Here is a 13,988-nt window from a genome sequence, read left to right as displayed (position 1 = left end):
CCGCTGCCGTTCCGCTTTGACGACGGGGAGAGGCTCTGCAGACCACACAAGTCTCTGCTTTCCCAGTGGAAATCCTAAGGAAAGCGGGATTCCTCGCCTTTTCCTCTTTTGCAGAGCAGCGATGCACATCTCCCCTGCCCGCCTGCGCAGGAGCCTTGAGTTACCAAACCACGTATCTGTCCCCCTGGAGCCACCTGGAGAAGTCACTCCGGCTATTCCACACTTGTCAATGCAAACTCCTGTCCAGCCAGAGAGTGCAGTATCCATGTTATCCTCAAACTCCTCAGAAACAGGCAACCGCGGCGGCGGCCCTGCTTCCACCCCTCCGAGACCACCCCACCGCCCTGGTCCAACCCCGTCTCAATCCACGCTGCTGGCGAGAGGTGTAATCTTCTCCAGCGAGACAGCCGTTCCCCACGCCCCGTGTGCCGCTGCGGGCGAGGCATCCGCAGGGCAGGGCCTGCGGGAGCGCTCGGAGACCCGAGAGGCCCCGTCAAGGGACACCTCGCTGTTTTCCATCGGCGGAGCAGCGTGGGGGAGAAGCTGCGGGTAGCTGAGGGTCACCACTTCCTTCTGACAGGTGGTGTCCCGGTGGTAGGAGACCAGTTCGTTGCTGAAGTTCACGGTCTCCACGGCGTCGCTGGGGCAAAGGCAGGCACAGCCCAAGATGGTCGCGAAGGCTCTCCGGAAGTCTGCGTTGAAGGCATAGATGATGGGATTGAGGGAAGAATTGGCCCACCCGAACCAGACGAAGATGTTGAAGACAGTCTCGCTGACGCAAGGTAGCTCCCCCGGCTGGCGCGGGTGAAGGTTACAGAAGGGCACCACGCAGTTGAGCAGGAAGAAGGGCAGCCAGCAGAAGACAAAGACGCCCATGATGATGGAGAGGGTCTTGAGGACCTTGGTCTCCTTCTTGAGGGAGTTCTTCAGGGTGACCTCCTGAGGGCAGTCACCGCTGTGGCGGTTTTGGGCACGTTCCACCGCCCTCTCCAAGGAGGAGATCCTACGGATCTGCCGCTGGGCGATGCGGAAGATGCGGGTGTACGTCACAATCATGATGGCAACAGGGATGTAGAAGCTAATGAGAGAAGAGGAGATGGCGTAAGTCCTGTTGAGGCTGGAATCGCAGTTCTCCTCCGCCCCGCTGACGTGAAAACCTGGCTCCTGTTGGCTGAGGAGCTCGCCATCCTTGTGCCACTTGAGCTGCACAGGGATGAAGGAAATCAAGAGGGACAGCAGCCACACCACCGCGATCATGATGAAAGCCGCGCGCCGCGTCATCTTCCTCTCGTAGCGGAAGGGGCTGGAAATGGCCCAGTAGCGGTCCAGGCTGATGATGCACAAATTGAGGATAGAGGCTGTGGAGCACATGATGTCAAAAGCCACCCAAACGTCACAGAAAGCCCCAAAGGGCCAGAAACCCACCACCTCGGTGACAGCCTTCCAAGGCATCACCAGCACAGCCACGAAGAGGTCGGACACTGCCAAGGAGATAACGAAGAAGTTGGTGACCTTGGAGCGCAGGTGCCTGAACCTGACCACAGCCACGCACACCAGGGTGTTGCCCAGGAGCGTGGAGAGGATGAGGAGGAGGAGTACGGCGGCGGTCACCACACGGAAGGACAACGCGGAGTTGCCTTCCTCTGCCCAGCTCTTCCTGCTGCTGGTGTCGTTGATCGCATCCTGCCCAGCTCCTTCAGCGGCGGAGTGAAAACCAGCCATGGTTATTCCAGTCCCTTGGGAGGTTTCACAGCTGTTCAAGCCCCCATCAGCATCCAAAAACCCCTTTTTATGGCTCTGCTGGCATCTCGGAAGCACCAGCTGCGATCCTCCCAGCTCTCCCCACCAGCCAGCCGACCCGGCACAAGGAAAAGGGCTTGGAGCTCTCACTCCATTCCGAATCTCCTGCTGGCAGCATGGCGTTTGGGTTTTTCCCTCATCTCCCGCCCCACCTGTCTGTCTTTGCAGCCTGCTGCTCGAAGGGAGCCGGCACTCACCTCCGCCACTCGAGCGAGCTGGGAGGGCTTTGCTGCAAGCCTTCCTCCCTCCGCAGCTCCTCATCCGCTGGCGATCCGATGGACACTACAGAATCCCAGTCAATCCCCCGGCGCTGGCCAGGCTGGGGCTTGCTGCCGGATGCAGGAGGGAATCGGAGCTCTGGCTGTTCGTGCACAGACCTTCTCCGCCCGCAGATCAGGCTGCTCTGCCGTCTGCTCTTCCCTCCGCTCCCAACCGCCTCTGGATCTCACCCGGGTGAGACCCCCCTCTGCCCGCACCCCAGGTCCCCTGCCAGCCGAGGGGAGCGTGGCACTGGGGGTCCGCAGCTGACGGGGTGAGTTGCTTGGGGAATTAGGCGAGAGGATCCAAGGGGTAAAATAACAACCGTTTCAAGTGGCATTCGAGGGTCTTGGATGCAAATCGGGATGGAAATTTTGCGTGCTTGAGCTCTGAATAAGAGACACCTCAATTCACCGCGCGGGCACCAAGTGGTGTGGCTCAGGTGTGACCCAAAACCAGTTACTCCCGAGCTGCCCAGCTGCGAGGGCTGCCATCGCCTCAGCGACTGACCGACAGCGAACCAAACCCCGAGGTGCCTGTCCACCGTCGGCCCCCTCAGCAACGTGCTCACCTCGCTGCCCTACCAGCCGTTCCCCCGAAAGGAACGGCCCTGCCCTCCCGCTCCTGCGCTCTCCCAAGGGCTGGCAGGACCCAACAGCCCTGCTGCCTCGCCTGTTGTGCCAAAAGCGGAGGTGCAGCCCGGTAAACTGGGGCTGAAACGCAGCTGTCGCAAGTGTCCTGGTGCTGCAGGAGCGTGGGCAGCTCTGGGGGAATGAGCAGGGATATCCCCCCGAAAACTACTCCTCTTCCTACCCCTTAAAGCTCTCGCTCCAGGCTGACAAAGCCAACGGCTCTGCAACTCGTGCCTTGTGCATGGATGGGAGAGGAACGGTGCAGTGTTAGGAACTGGGTCTGGCCCGCTAAGGCTCAGCTTAGCCTGGGAACCAAGAAATCCCGGGTTGTAACTAAAGCCAGTCTCAGAAAAAAGGCTCCTCTGATCAAAGAAATGCCAGAAAACCCCCTCAGAAGGCGAGTTTCCCAAAGAGCCAGCTCTGAAACTGCTCCCGACACGGGGACCTGCTTTTGGGCAAAGCCTGGTCCCCCGGCCACGGTGGGAAAGTGCAGCAAACGCTTCCCAAATCAAACCCAACGACCCACCGCACGGTGTGGATCCACCCGTTACACCAAGAGCCGCGGCGTACGGCCACGACCCGGCCTTCGCCTGCCACACGGCTGCCAGCACCGGGGTCAGCTCGACCGCACCGAGGTTTAATTAGCCTGACGCTGCGGCCCAGGCTCTGCGCCAGCCCGGAGAGAGCAGGAGCTGCCCAAGAACCGCTTCCCAGCAGGAACACGAGGATGCTCTCCAAGACCCAGCACCTCACTCCTCAAGCAAACAGCGTGCTTGCTTTGTGACAGGTTAAAAAGTTCCCTTGTCGCCAGCGTGTCACGCCGTTTACTGCTGAGGGCTTTGTTTAATTAAGCCTCATTAGTTCCACCGTCTGCAGGCTGCTCCTGCCAAGCGCCTATGCCGGGACGGGTAGCTAGATGGCACCAGCAGCCCTTTGTGTCAGGCCAGCTCCTGTCCTCCTTACCAGAATTCCATCCGAACGAAGCCCATCCAACTGCCCAGACTCCCCAAACACTGCCAGCCTCCTTACCAGAATTCCATCCGAAGCCCAGACTCCCAAACTCTGCCGGACCCTGTCAGAGCGCTAATCCGGGGGGTATTTTCCTTATATTCCCCCTACAGGGCACAAATATTTGAGATGTGAGTCGCAAGATGCAAACCACGGGATGCTTTCCTTGCTCTTCAGGAGAGGATGGCAGGTGACATCGTTAAACCACGGCGAAGGCTTGGACCGGGAGATCCCAGCACGCTCAGGACGCACATGCTAAGCCAGGAGGCATTCCAGGAAATCATTCCTCGAGACACAAGGAAGCCTTCCTCCTCCTCCTCAGGAGCTCAACAGCGTCTACAGAAGGATGTTGCCCTTGCACACTCCTTACACAAAAGCTGCCAGGAGCTGGGTGAGGGGAAAAAAACGGGATGGGAAGGGATCCAGTGCTTTCCCCTATTTTTGGGCCTCCCAAGAACCATTAACTCTGCTGTCAGGGCAAACAAAACAGTTACCCAAACAAAACAAGGCAATTACTCCTGTTAATTCCCAGATTTACTCCTGCTGCCTGCTGGATGCAATCAGCTCTACCGAGAGCGCTGTGCACCGTGTTACTAAACGGTCGCTACAGCTCCTTGCACCAGCAGCTGCTATTTTTTTCCCCAGAATCAAGTTAAGTACTATTTTAAACAGCACTCAAATATGATAAGACTCTAGTTGGGTGGCAATTCAGCCCTAGGTTTTTATATTTAATTTCCACACCCAGCACGAAGCTGGCCTCTGTTTCCCTTCCCTGCTGTCTCCCGAAAATATACTTAAAATTCTCTATTCAGCCATCTTGATTACATTCCCCACTTTGCATCAAAGGAAGAAAATTACAAGCCACTTCAAATAAAGCAGCAGCTGCTCGGGTTTAACTCCTAAATGCCTCTTGCAGGATGGCTGCCTCAGTCAGTTGCATTACGGAAGAGGGTTTATTCCGACAGGAATTGCTTTGCACTTGACTCCCAGAGAAGGTGCAAGGGAGAAACGCGGGGTAATCGGATCCTTTAAAAGAAGATCCGGTGATGCTGGGTGTAGGCCAGACCTGAGTGTTCCCAGAGTTGCTCCGCAGACAGCGTAAGATAAGCACAGGAACAAGAAACTTCCTCCTCCCTGCCTGCCCCTGGAAAAAAAACCTACAATAGCTCTCCAGGGATCAGGCTGGCAGCTCCAATCAAACCTCTGGGCAGAGGAAACAGGCTTGGCTGTCTGCAAATTCAACGCTTGCTTCGGGCAGCTTCATACCAGAGGGAAGTAGGAGCAATTTGAGTAGTTTATACACCACGTTACTCCATTTAGACTCAGTGTCTTTAGAGGAAGATTACAGGACCAGGCTCTTCTAAATGCGATCGGAACAAGGAGCTGGACAAAAGCTGTCCCAGAGCAGAGGTTACGTAGGGCTCAGAACAAAACCGAGGGGTCAGTCAGAACTGGCTGCCTGGCACAGCCGTGTCCGCCACGGGGGCGGCAAGGCCAAGGATGCTGCTCTCTGCGAGCCCTGAAATCATAGAATCACAGACTGGTTTGGATTGGAAGGGACCTTAAAGACCATCTAGTTCCAACCCCCCTGCCATGGGCAGGGACACCTTCCACCAGACCAGGTTGTTCCAAGCCTCATCCAGCCTGGCCTTGGACACTTCCAGGGATGGGGCATCCACAGCTTCTCTGGGAACCTGTCCCAGTGCCTCACCACCCTCTCCGTGCAGAATTTCTTGCTGATGTCCAATCTCAATCTCCCTCTTTCCATTTAAAACCATTCCCCCTTGTCCTGTCACTACAGGCCCATGTAAAAAGTCTCCCCCAGCTTCCTTGTAGCCCCCCAGGCACTAGAAGGTGCTATAAGGTCTCCCTGCAGCCTTCTCTTCTCCAGGCTGAACCCCCCAACTCTCCCAGCCTGTCCCCATGGCAGAGGGGCTCCAGCCCTCGGAGCATCTCCGTGGCCTCCTCTGGCCTCGCACTAGTTCGTGATGCACAGCGATGAAAAAGAGGAAGAAGGGGAAGACAGGCAGAAGCAAAGCAGCAGCAAACCTTTCCAAAGCAATACTCCTAAAACCAAGGCACCACAACCAAAACCCACAGGCTACCGGGTAAAACCAGACAGTTTTCTGAAGTTAAACCGTTGGGCTTTTTTGAAACACAGAGCAAAGGCTCAGGGAAACGAGGCTGGTACAGCGGTCACTCAGTTTGAGAGCCAGCAGCCTGGGCAGCTGCCCGTTTGCGTTCGGCAGAGCATCCAGAACAGCACCAACGTGGCAGCGATCCATGGCACAGAGCAAAGAAAAGGCACCGCAAGGGACTCTGGTTCCTCCCCTTTATTACACCGAGGCAGAAAACACCATGGTTTTTCTCCTGTTCGCTTACAAAGGAAAGGAATACAGAGCTTCAAGTCTTTTCACATAATCCTGTGTGCAGCCTGGGTAACCTGCGAGCTGGCCACTCCTCTGGCAGGAGCCCGCACGCTTGAATGAGGCGATGGAGGAGCCAGAGCCAAGGCACGGGACACCCGTCACTTCCCCACTCCTCAGGGGCTAAAGCTGGCTCAGGGAATATTAACAGGCCGCGGGAATTCCAGCCCCAGTTTACCCAGCCGCCCTCCGCATGGCTCGAGCGACAGGAATACATCCCAAGTCAGGGAGAGGTGCGGAGCGGTTACACGTCACGCAAGGACTCGCCCCCCGCCACGGGCTCCGGGTGCGGAAAGCCCAGCTAATAGCACATCCCCCTCCGGGAAGAATTCCTTTATTCACATCGGGTATCGGGCTTCCCGCTCGTCCGTGCGCATCAATAAAAAAGTGACCTGCAAGAGATGAGGATTTCCCTTCTGGAGGGCACAGCCAGGCGCCGAAACGCACCCTCAGTCGCGGCGCTCGGCCTGTTTTCGCGTCAAGAACCACGTTAGGGTTAGGGTTGGGGCTTTCTGGTAACCCAGCATCGTGCTGGACCGCAACATGAGGGCTGAAGGCGAAGTCAAGGCTGTTACAGGAAACTGTCCTCTTGGGAAACGATGGATCCCTTCCCCTCCCACCCCCAATCGCTCAGAGCAGATCACGCCGCAGCTCCCCGACAAGTTCTGCGAAGAGAGAAAAGTAGCGAACAGCCCCCATTTCACGTCAGAGCAAGCAGAAAAGCGCATGACAGGGGCCGAAAGCCTTTGTCACACACGACAGGCAGCGTAAGAAACTCCTTCCCTCACAAATCTTTTGCAGGTCTCCCTTTTAAGGCCTTAGTGTCGTTACAGAAAGAGGAATTACGTGTGTCTTGTGCTTGCCACCGCTGCCCTCGGGAGCGGCATCTACAACCGAACAGTTACAGCGTCTAGTCGTCCACGACCGTGCAGGATACAGACAGGGGGAGGATAAACTACCAACGGGTGCTTAAGCTTGTTGCAGGTAACTCACGTCAGGGACAGCACTTACGCGCCGAGTGTTTTCAACAACCACACACACAGCCAAGTGTTGAGCAACTGCAATACCGCTGCAACTCCAACTCTCGACATCAGCCACAGCAAAGGGAAAGAAAACAACCGAACGAGCGCTGTTATGGACACAGAGTTGGTCTTCACCGGGCAGAAGAGTGACCTGCGTTCCCAGGAGGGAAGACGGGATGCCACAGAGTGACTCGGGAGGACAAGTCACATCCAGACCAGTGCAGACGTTGGCACAGAGATGACAAACACCGGCTGGGGCCAGTTCCAAGGTGGATTGTCACGGCAGGAGATCCTGTCGCTGAGCAAAGTGATATCCGTGAAGAACAGAGGAGCGCTACCCCTCTCCCCACAAGTTCTAGTCATTAGTTAAAGAACTTTAAGACAATTTCTCAAACTGCAGCAACAGGACGCTGTCGGGGTCTTTAGAGATTCAGTCCCAGAGCTGTTTTGGGTTCAGAGGAAGCAGAGGGGGTCTTTTGTGCCAAATCTATAAAGAAAATTGCAACAGAAAGGCATCAGTTTTCATCAGGAAGAGGGACTAAATCAACCACGTCCGTAACAAACGGTTTTGGAGCGCCTCAGTGCTTCAATTGCTTTCTCTTGGAACCCCACACTTCACGTTTGATAAGGAATGCTGAGCGTTCTTCCACTCTGAAACTGGAGAATCAGCTGCCCAAAAAGGAAGAAAACTGTATGGAAAGCCCTGTGTAGCTGTTCATTAACAGATTCCTGGAAGGAAAACCGAAGTCTACGTATCCCTGCCCAAGACAGGTCCAGGGAAAACTCAGCATGCAGTTCAAGCCCATAAGCTCTGGTCACTCGCTGCTACTAAATAAAGACCAGTTTGGTCCTGGTTTAAGCAGACATCGTAGCTGTAACACATCAGACACAGTAAGCATCCTAGGACAAAGAAGATGCTGCGTGCTTAGCAGCAGCAGGCGTGAAAATGCTCGTCTACTCTATCACTGTTAACAGAACACACAAAACACACTGCCTGGCTTTGTTAAACGGCGACAAAAAACAGTCCAAGCACGGGGCCTCCAACCTGCCCTGCACCCCACGGCTAAAAGCCCAGGCAGAATTTCTAGCAAAGAGGGTAGTTCTCTCAAGCATGAGCCTGGCAGCAAAAAAACCCACCACTGAGCACCTGCCCAGGGTACAGGAGAGCTTGGTTCGAACCGTGTGATGGGAAGGGGAAAGGCCCTGGCTCCGACTTCAGTTCTGACTGACGGCTGTCACAGATCCTAACAACAGCTGACACGACTTGCCGACATCCATACCTCCATCGACAACGGAGAGCTTTTCCAATTCAGCTTCAAGCTCAGCATCAGACATAGGTGGATTCAGCGCCATCTGAGAAACAGGAGGCAGATCCACAGGCTCCTTTGTCGAGTCCTGGAGGAGACTGTCCAGCTCCTTCTCAAGCTCCTCGGTGTCCATCTCTGCTGGTTAAAGAAAACGCTCAGTTCCAAGCAGAATTCAGCACCACCTTCACAGCCCAGGTTTAACAGAGGTGTTATTACTCCCCTCCACTGTTACTCATAATAAATAACACCCTGCGCTGCTTCTAAAGGTGAAAAAAAAAACCAGTCCTGATCTCAGGGAGAAGCTATTCCTTTGGAAGCCTTTGTGCTGGGGCATCTAAGGGCAAGAAAACATTTCAGCAGAGACACACAAGCTGCAGCAATGCACAGGCCAGAGGGAAAAGATCATCGCTTAAAAAAACCAAAGCAGCAGTCACTCTAAAAATAGATTTAAATCAAGACTACGCGACTCTGAACTGAAATCCACCAGCACTTAGGGACTGCAAGGATCTGGAGATGCTCCAATGCCAATTCCCCTGCATCCCACTGTCAGAGAAAACTTATCAGTCCTCACACTCTCTCTGAAGGCAGCAGTAGCCACATCCTTGGCATTTCGGTGTTTATCCTGCCAGGAAGGACCAGGCAGATGTGGGGAAGGTCGCAGGGCAGGGATGGCAGCACCTAGGGCCAGCAGAGGATGAAAACCCACAAACCTACCTAGACCATTGATCCCCACTCCAGCCAGAGTCTGAGCTACTTCGTCTTGAGTATCGCAAAGCTGAGGAAAAATAGAGGGTTTGATACACAACACAGGGTGAACTTATGTCCCACTGTAGCCTCCCGTGTCTAAAGCAGCAATAACAAAAGAATCAAGGGTTGACTTAAAGGTAGCAAGTGCAAGAGACTTCCAACACGTCTGGGTTTTCAGCAGCAAAATGCAGTATTATTTAAGTGCTACCAGACCCAAGCAGCATGTTTGAGGATTAAATTTGAAACAGAGTTTCATAGACAAAAGTTCTCCCTAATTTTAGCTTTTTCATGTAAGGAAGAAGCTTACATTGCAGTTTCAGCTGACAAAAAGCAGCTGAAGAAGAACGCATCTCAGCTATGAAGTTTCCCAGGCAGCCCCTTAGCTCAGTGGTTGGAGCCACCATTTAAGTACACGGAGCTGAAGTTGCTAAGAGAGTAATCCTCCCCTGGTTTCCACACCAGCTTATGCAGACAGATTACTCTTCAATTCATTCGGAATAGACTCAGCTCCCTCCCCTCACTGAGCTGGAGATCATGGGTCAGGCAGTGCTAAGACCCTTGGCTTACACGCACAGTTGCATTCCCGTTTCCAAAGACCTGTGTTTCTTTTGGATACATTTCACCACACGTTTCCTAGGAGAGCTGCGTGCCTGCACAGTATCTCTAACCAAAAGAACACAGGGAACACACAAGTGTCATGTAAACTGCGATTACTACCCTGCAATAAATGCAAATGCCTAAACCCAAACACAGCTGGTTATTTGAAGACTTCTGCTTGCCGATGGAAAAAGATCGGGATTAAGTCAGTTGGCCCTGGTGACGTAGAGAACAGAAACCAAACAGCCCCAGAAGCCTCAGCGTTACCAGCCGGGCAGGCTCGCCGCCTACATCCATGGGCTACTTGGTACCGAGACGCGCTCCTGTTTCAGTACCTCTTGTATCTGATCCACCAGGTTCTCTGCCTTCTCCACAGTAACATCCTTCATTGAGAGTTTCAGAGCTCCCACGCCAGCCTGATAGGCATTAAATACCTTAAAAATAAGAGAGAAATATGCACAGCGTTAAGAACAAACAACAGGCAGCATGAGCTTCTCTCAAGACCAAACAGGACCCTCCGAGAAACAGCAGCACACGGGAAGAAAATAAAGGCACGAGCAGGCTTGTTCGGAGCAGAGAACAGAGCATCACCAGCCACCTTCACCCCCAGAACGAGCTCCGACAAGCAGGTGAAGCGACACAGCGGGGATAAAGGGAGCAGCCCAAGACAATAAACACACTACCATCTGGTCAGTCTGGGAGGCGTATATACGATCCAAGATCCCCTGCACTGCATCCAGCTTGGAATGAAGCTCTTCGATGCGCCTCTCCGTCCTTCGTTTCGATTTCAAACATCTCAGCGCCTGGAGACATCAGACACAGACTTGGATCACGAACCAGGCAGCAGGCAGAAGCGCAGCAAGACCAGTGGTCCCTGCGCAGCAAGGCACGCACGCACCAGCTGGTTTTAGGAGTGAGAGATTTCCATTTCTCCACAACTACATTACCAGCTTCACCTCCGGGAGACCTCTGGCCTAGAAACACCACTTCAACACAGCTAAGTTCAAGCGTACAGTGCCTAACCCTGGTCATTATCAGTGGTTATGGACTAAGCTCCACGACACTTCACCTGCAGCTCTTCCCAAGGAGGACTGTACTCACCAACTGCTTCTTCCCAGCTCTACAAGCACTCCGGGCATCCTCTTTACACCTGCAACAAGGAAAGGCAGCTTACTCCTCGCTGTGAGATAACTACTGCTTGCAAAGCAGCCGTCCTCACCACCCTGCTCTAATCCAGAGGCGAGTGACAATGCCTTTCTGACACAGCCACCATCGCTTCACGGCGCTGGCCCTTGAACACATTCCAAACCTTCTGACATCCACTCGCTTCGTGTTGTTTTCACAGGGACAGGGAACAAAGACTGGAAAACCTGCCCCACCACATGACTGTGGCTGCTGTGTTTACTGAACAGGAAAGAATGAGTTGCACTTTCAGAAAGCGGCTTCGTTCTAAGTTTATTCTAACAGGAACACAGAATTCTTCCCACCAACCTTCCTCAAATTACCTTTCTGCTTCCTGGGAAAGGGACTCCACCTTCTGTGACAGCAGCTGTTCGCTTTGCATCAACTGATACACTCCAATGTCCACATCATTCATGGGGGAGACTTTGGCATGAAGACCTCGAGCAAACTTCACTATCTAAAGAAAAAGAGAACCACACGCTCGAGTCACTTGTGTCCAAAATCTGGGCCTGCACTAGAAATACCTTCACTCTGATGGCAGGAAAAGATGCTTTTACACCCCAGTTTGAGCCTTGTAATAGAGCAATGAGGACATGCCCCTCACCATGTAATCTAGTATTAAACCAGACAGGATCGAGCGACATGGGTGTGGAAACAGAAAGCTTGAACAGACACCCTCAAATTGTCCTGGTGCTGCGTGTGGCCCTGTCACACCCAGGACTTCAGCACTGAATGTCCAGTGCAGAACACTGCAGGTAAACACGCCACCAGAGAGACGAGAGCGCCTGCACCTCTGTAGTTACTGACAGAGAGGAAAACATTTTTGACAGAAAGCAAGACACTGATTCCAGTGGTGTGGAACAGTTTTCAGTTGGGAACGGTCAACCTGTAAGGAGACAACCATGGCATCTGCTGATTTTCTAGCGGTTAGATGACCTAGGTAGTATTAGAAGTGTTTGACGGAGGAAAATAAATCCTCAGTCTCGCCCAACAGGTCATTAATCTCATCTATAACCAGGTTACGACGTTGGAGTACACACAACTGACTGCTCCACTCAAAGAACACCCGTATTTAGCCAATAAAGTACTCTTTCCATCCAGACATAGCGCAAGACAGGGATTATACCACCCAAAAGCAGTCACCTTTACCCTGTACCTTCTCTCCATTCTGTTCCAGGATCGTGACCCTCTTTTCCTTTTGCAGCTGGAGCAGCAACAAGTAGAACGTCCTTTCATCCGGACAAACACCGGCGCAGAGAGACCGCAGCTCCGAGAGGGCAACAACAGGGTGTGAAGAAAGCGCAGAGCTCTGATACAGGCGATAAACTTCCTCCGCCTTCTCCTGAAAGGCAGCAAGAGATCGCTCCGTTAGTTTACACGGCAGTCTCCCTTCTCGCACAGCAGCTGCCACCTCTGCACCTGCTTCCTCCCACGCGCCGAAGGTGAAAGGTTACGCTCATCACGTTTTGGGCCAGATGAGACTTCTGGAACAAGTTGTACGTAACATTCAAAAGCAATTACACCGCTTTAAGAACGTCGCCGTTAATGGAATGAAAGATCAACTGGCTTTCCATGGGAATCAGGATTACACTGTTCACCTTCCCTGCGCAAGAGCTACAGGAAAACCCCCCAGGTGGCAAACTGGCCATCCCCGCGCTTCTTTAACGGTCACCAAGTGACAGCGAGGGACCAACCATCAGCACCCCACCAGCCACGTCGGACTGAGCAACAACGTGCATCCCCTGACAGGATCCATAGGCAGCTCCAAGCACGGCCGAAGAGGGAAGCAGAAAGCACAGGTTCTGAAGTGAAAGCAGCCTTTAACACCACACACCTGAGCTCGGGTCGGTGATACGCTGGGCTGACAGCAACTTCTACGTCACCCGTTTCCCCCTACAACGGATGGCACTCGATCTGCCATCTCTCTGCAGGCTTTTCAGCGCCGAAGGGGCACAAATGAAAATCTGCTCAACCTCGATCTCTCCTTTCTAGCGCATAAAACGACTCATAGACTTTCTGGAGATGCGTAACCCTGAGAAAGCTCTCACCAACACTCACCTGAAGCAGCTCCACATAAATCAGAACTTCCTCTTCCTCGGGTATTTTACTGTCACCCAGCACACTGGAGAGGGTCCACTTCAGGGGCTTCAGGATGAAGACTCCCACACCCCAAGAGATCCAGCTGCTGTCTACACTGGCCATGAAGTCTGACTCCCTCTGCAGCTTGCCACGTCTAGAGAAGAGACAGGTATGCAGACCCAAACAGTCAGTCCTAAACCCTTCCCTGGCAGCAATTATTAACGGAAACCCTGCCCTACATCCACAGTCCTAGGGGTGTTTTCTAATGCCAGTTTCAAGTTAACAGTTTGAGGTGTTACTACTGGTTATGTCGGGGCACAGAGGTCTCCGCTGGACACAAGGGTCTTTTGTCAACCATTTTTCCAATTCTGCAGGTTTCTCCCAATTTTCTGACTCGAAGCAGCGGAGGCATCCAACAAGGAATTGGACAGGGAGGGTCAGTCGCACATTTCAGGACACTTCGTTTGCGTTAACTTGCAAACATCAGGTTTTCTCAGATCCATGGGTGTTCCTTTTTTTTTTGTTACAGACAGCCTCAGCTAGCTCCTGCTGCTCTTGAACTTTTTCTGGGTATCAGTTTCACAACACAAAATGCCTGGTCGCAAATACCAACACACCACTTCCCCACGTACCATTTGCAGCTGGGTCATCACAACAACCGTTTCAGGGAACTCACCCAATTTAACACAAAGCAACCTTCCTCCGCCAGCAGTTACAAGCTCTACCCTTGGGATGAGCTACCCTTGATACTGGGATGATCCCTCCGCCAGCAGTTACAAGCTCTACCAGCACAGTATCCCTTGGGATGCCCTGCACTCCCCATGGAACACTCCCACGCCCTTGGGGGTGAGCTCCTCTGACTCCCTGTCCATGCTTTACCTTGCACAGGGCTCCCTAGCTCTCCCCGCGCAACACAACCCCATGTTCCCC

The 13,988-nt window shown here is 53.4% G+C and overlaps 2 protein-coding genes across 2 annotated transcripts; both read right to left on the bottom strand.

Annotated features, from left to right (window-relative positions):
- Positions 1-360: 360 nt before the first annotated feature.
- On the bottom strand, positions 361-1,722 carry LOC104513748 (D(1) dopamine receptor-like). The gene has a single exon (XM_010157200.1). The coding sequence runs from the start codon at positions 1,720-1,722 to the stop codon at positions 361-363; it is 1,362 nt and encodes a 453-aa protein (XP_010155502.1).
- A 5,846-nt stretch (positions 1,723-7,568) lies between these two features.
- Positions 7,569-13,288, bottom strand: CHMP7 (charged multivesicular body protein 7; the record flags this gene model as incomplete). Its single annotated transcript, XM_010157199.1, has 9 exons — positions 7,569-7,633; positions 8,427-8,588; positions 9,168-9,228; positions 10,133-10,231; positions 10,481-10,600; positions 10,899-10,947; positions 11,303-11,436; positions 12,136-12,321; positions 13,038-13,288. Coding segments are annotated over 9 exons (1,127 nt in total), but the record flags the coding sequence as incomplete, so codon positions are not given.
- Between the last annotated feature and the right edge of the window lie 700 nt (positions 13,289-13,988).

The sequence above is a fragment of the Eurypyga helias genome, unplaced genomic scaffold (assembly GCF_000690775.1).
Source record: "Eurypyga helias isolate BGI_N326 unplaced genomic scaffold, ASM69077v1 scaffold28538, whole genome shotgun sequence".
NCBI lineage: Eukaryota > Metazoa > Chordata > Aves > Eurypygiformes > Eurypygidae > Eurypyga > Eurypyga helias.
The sequence above is the reverse complement of the archived record's forward strand: the minus strand, read 5'-3'. Positions and strand labels throughout refer to the sequence as shown.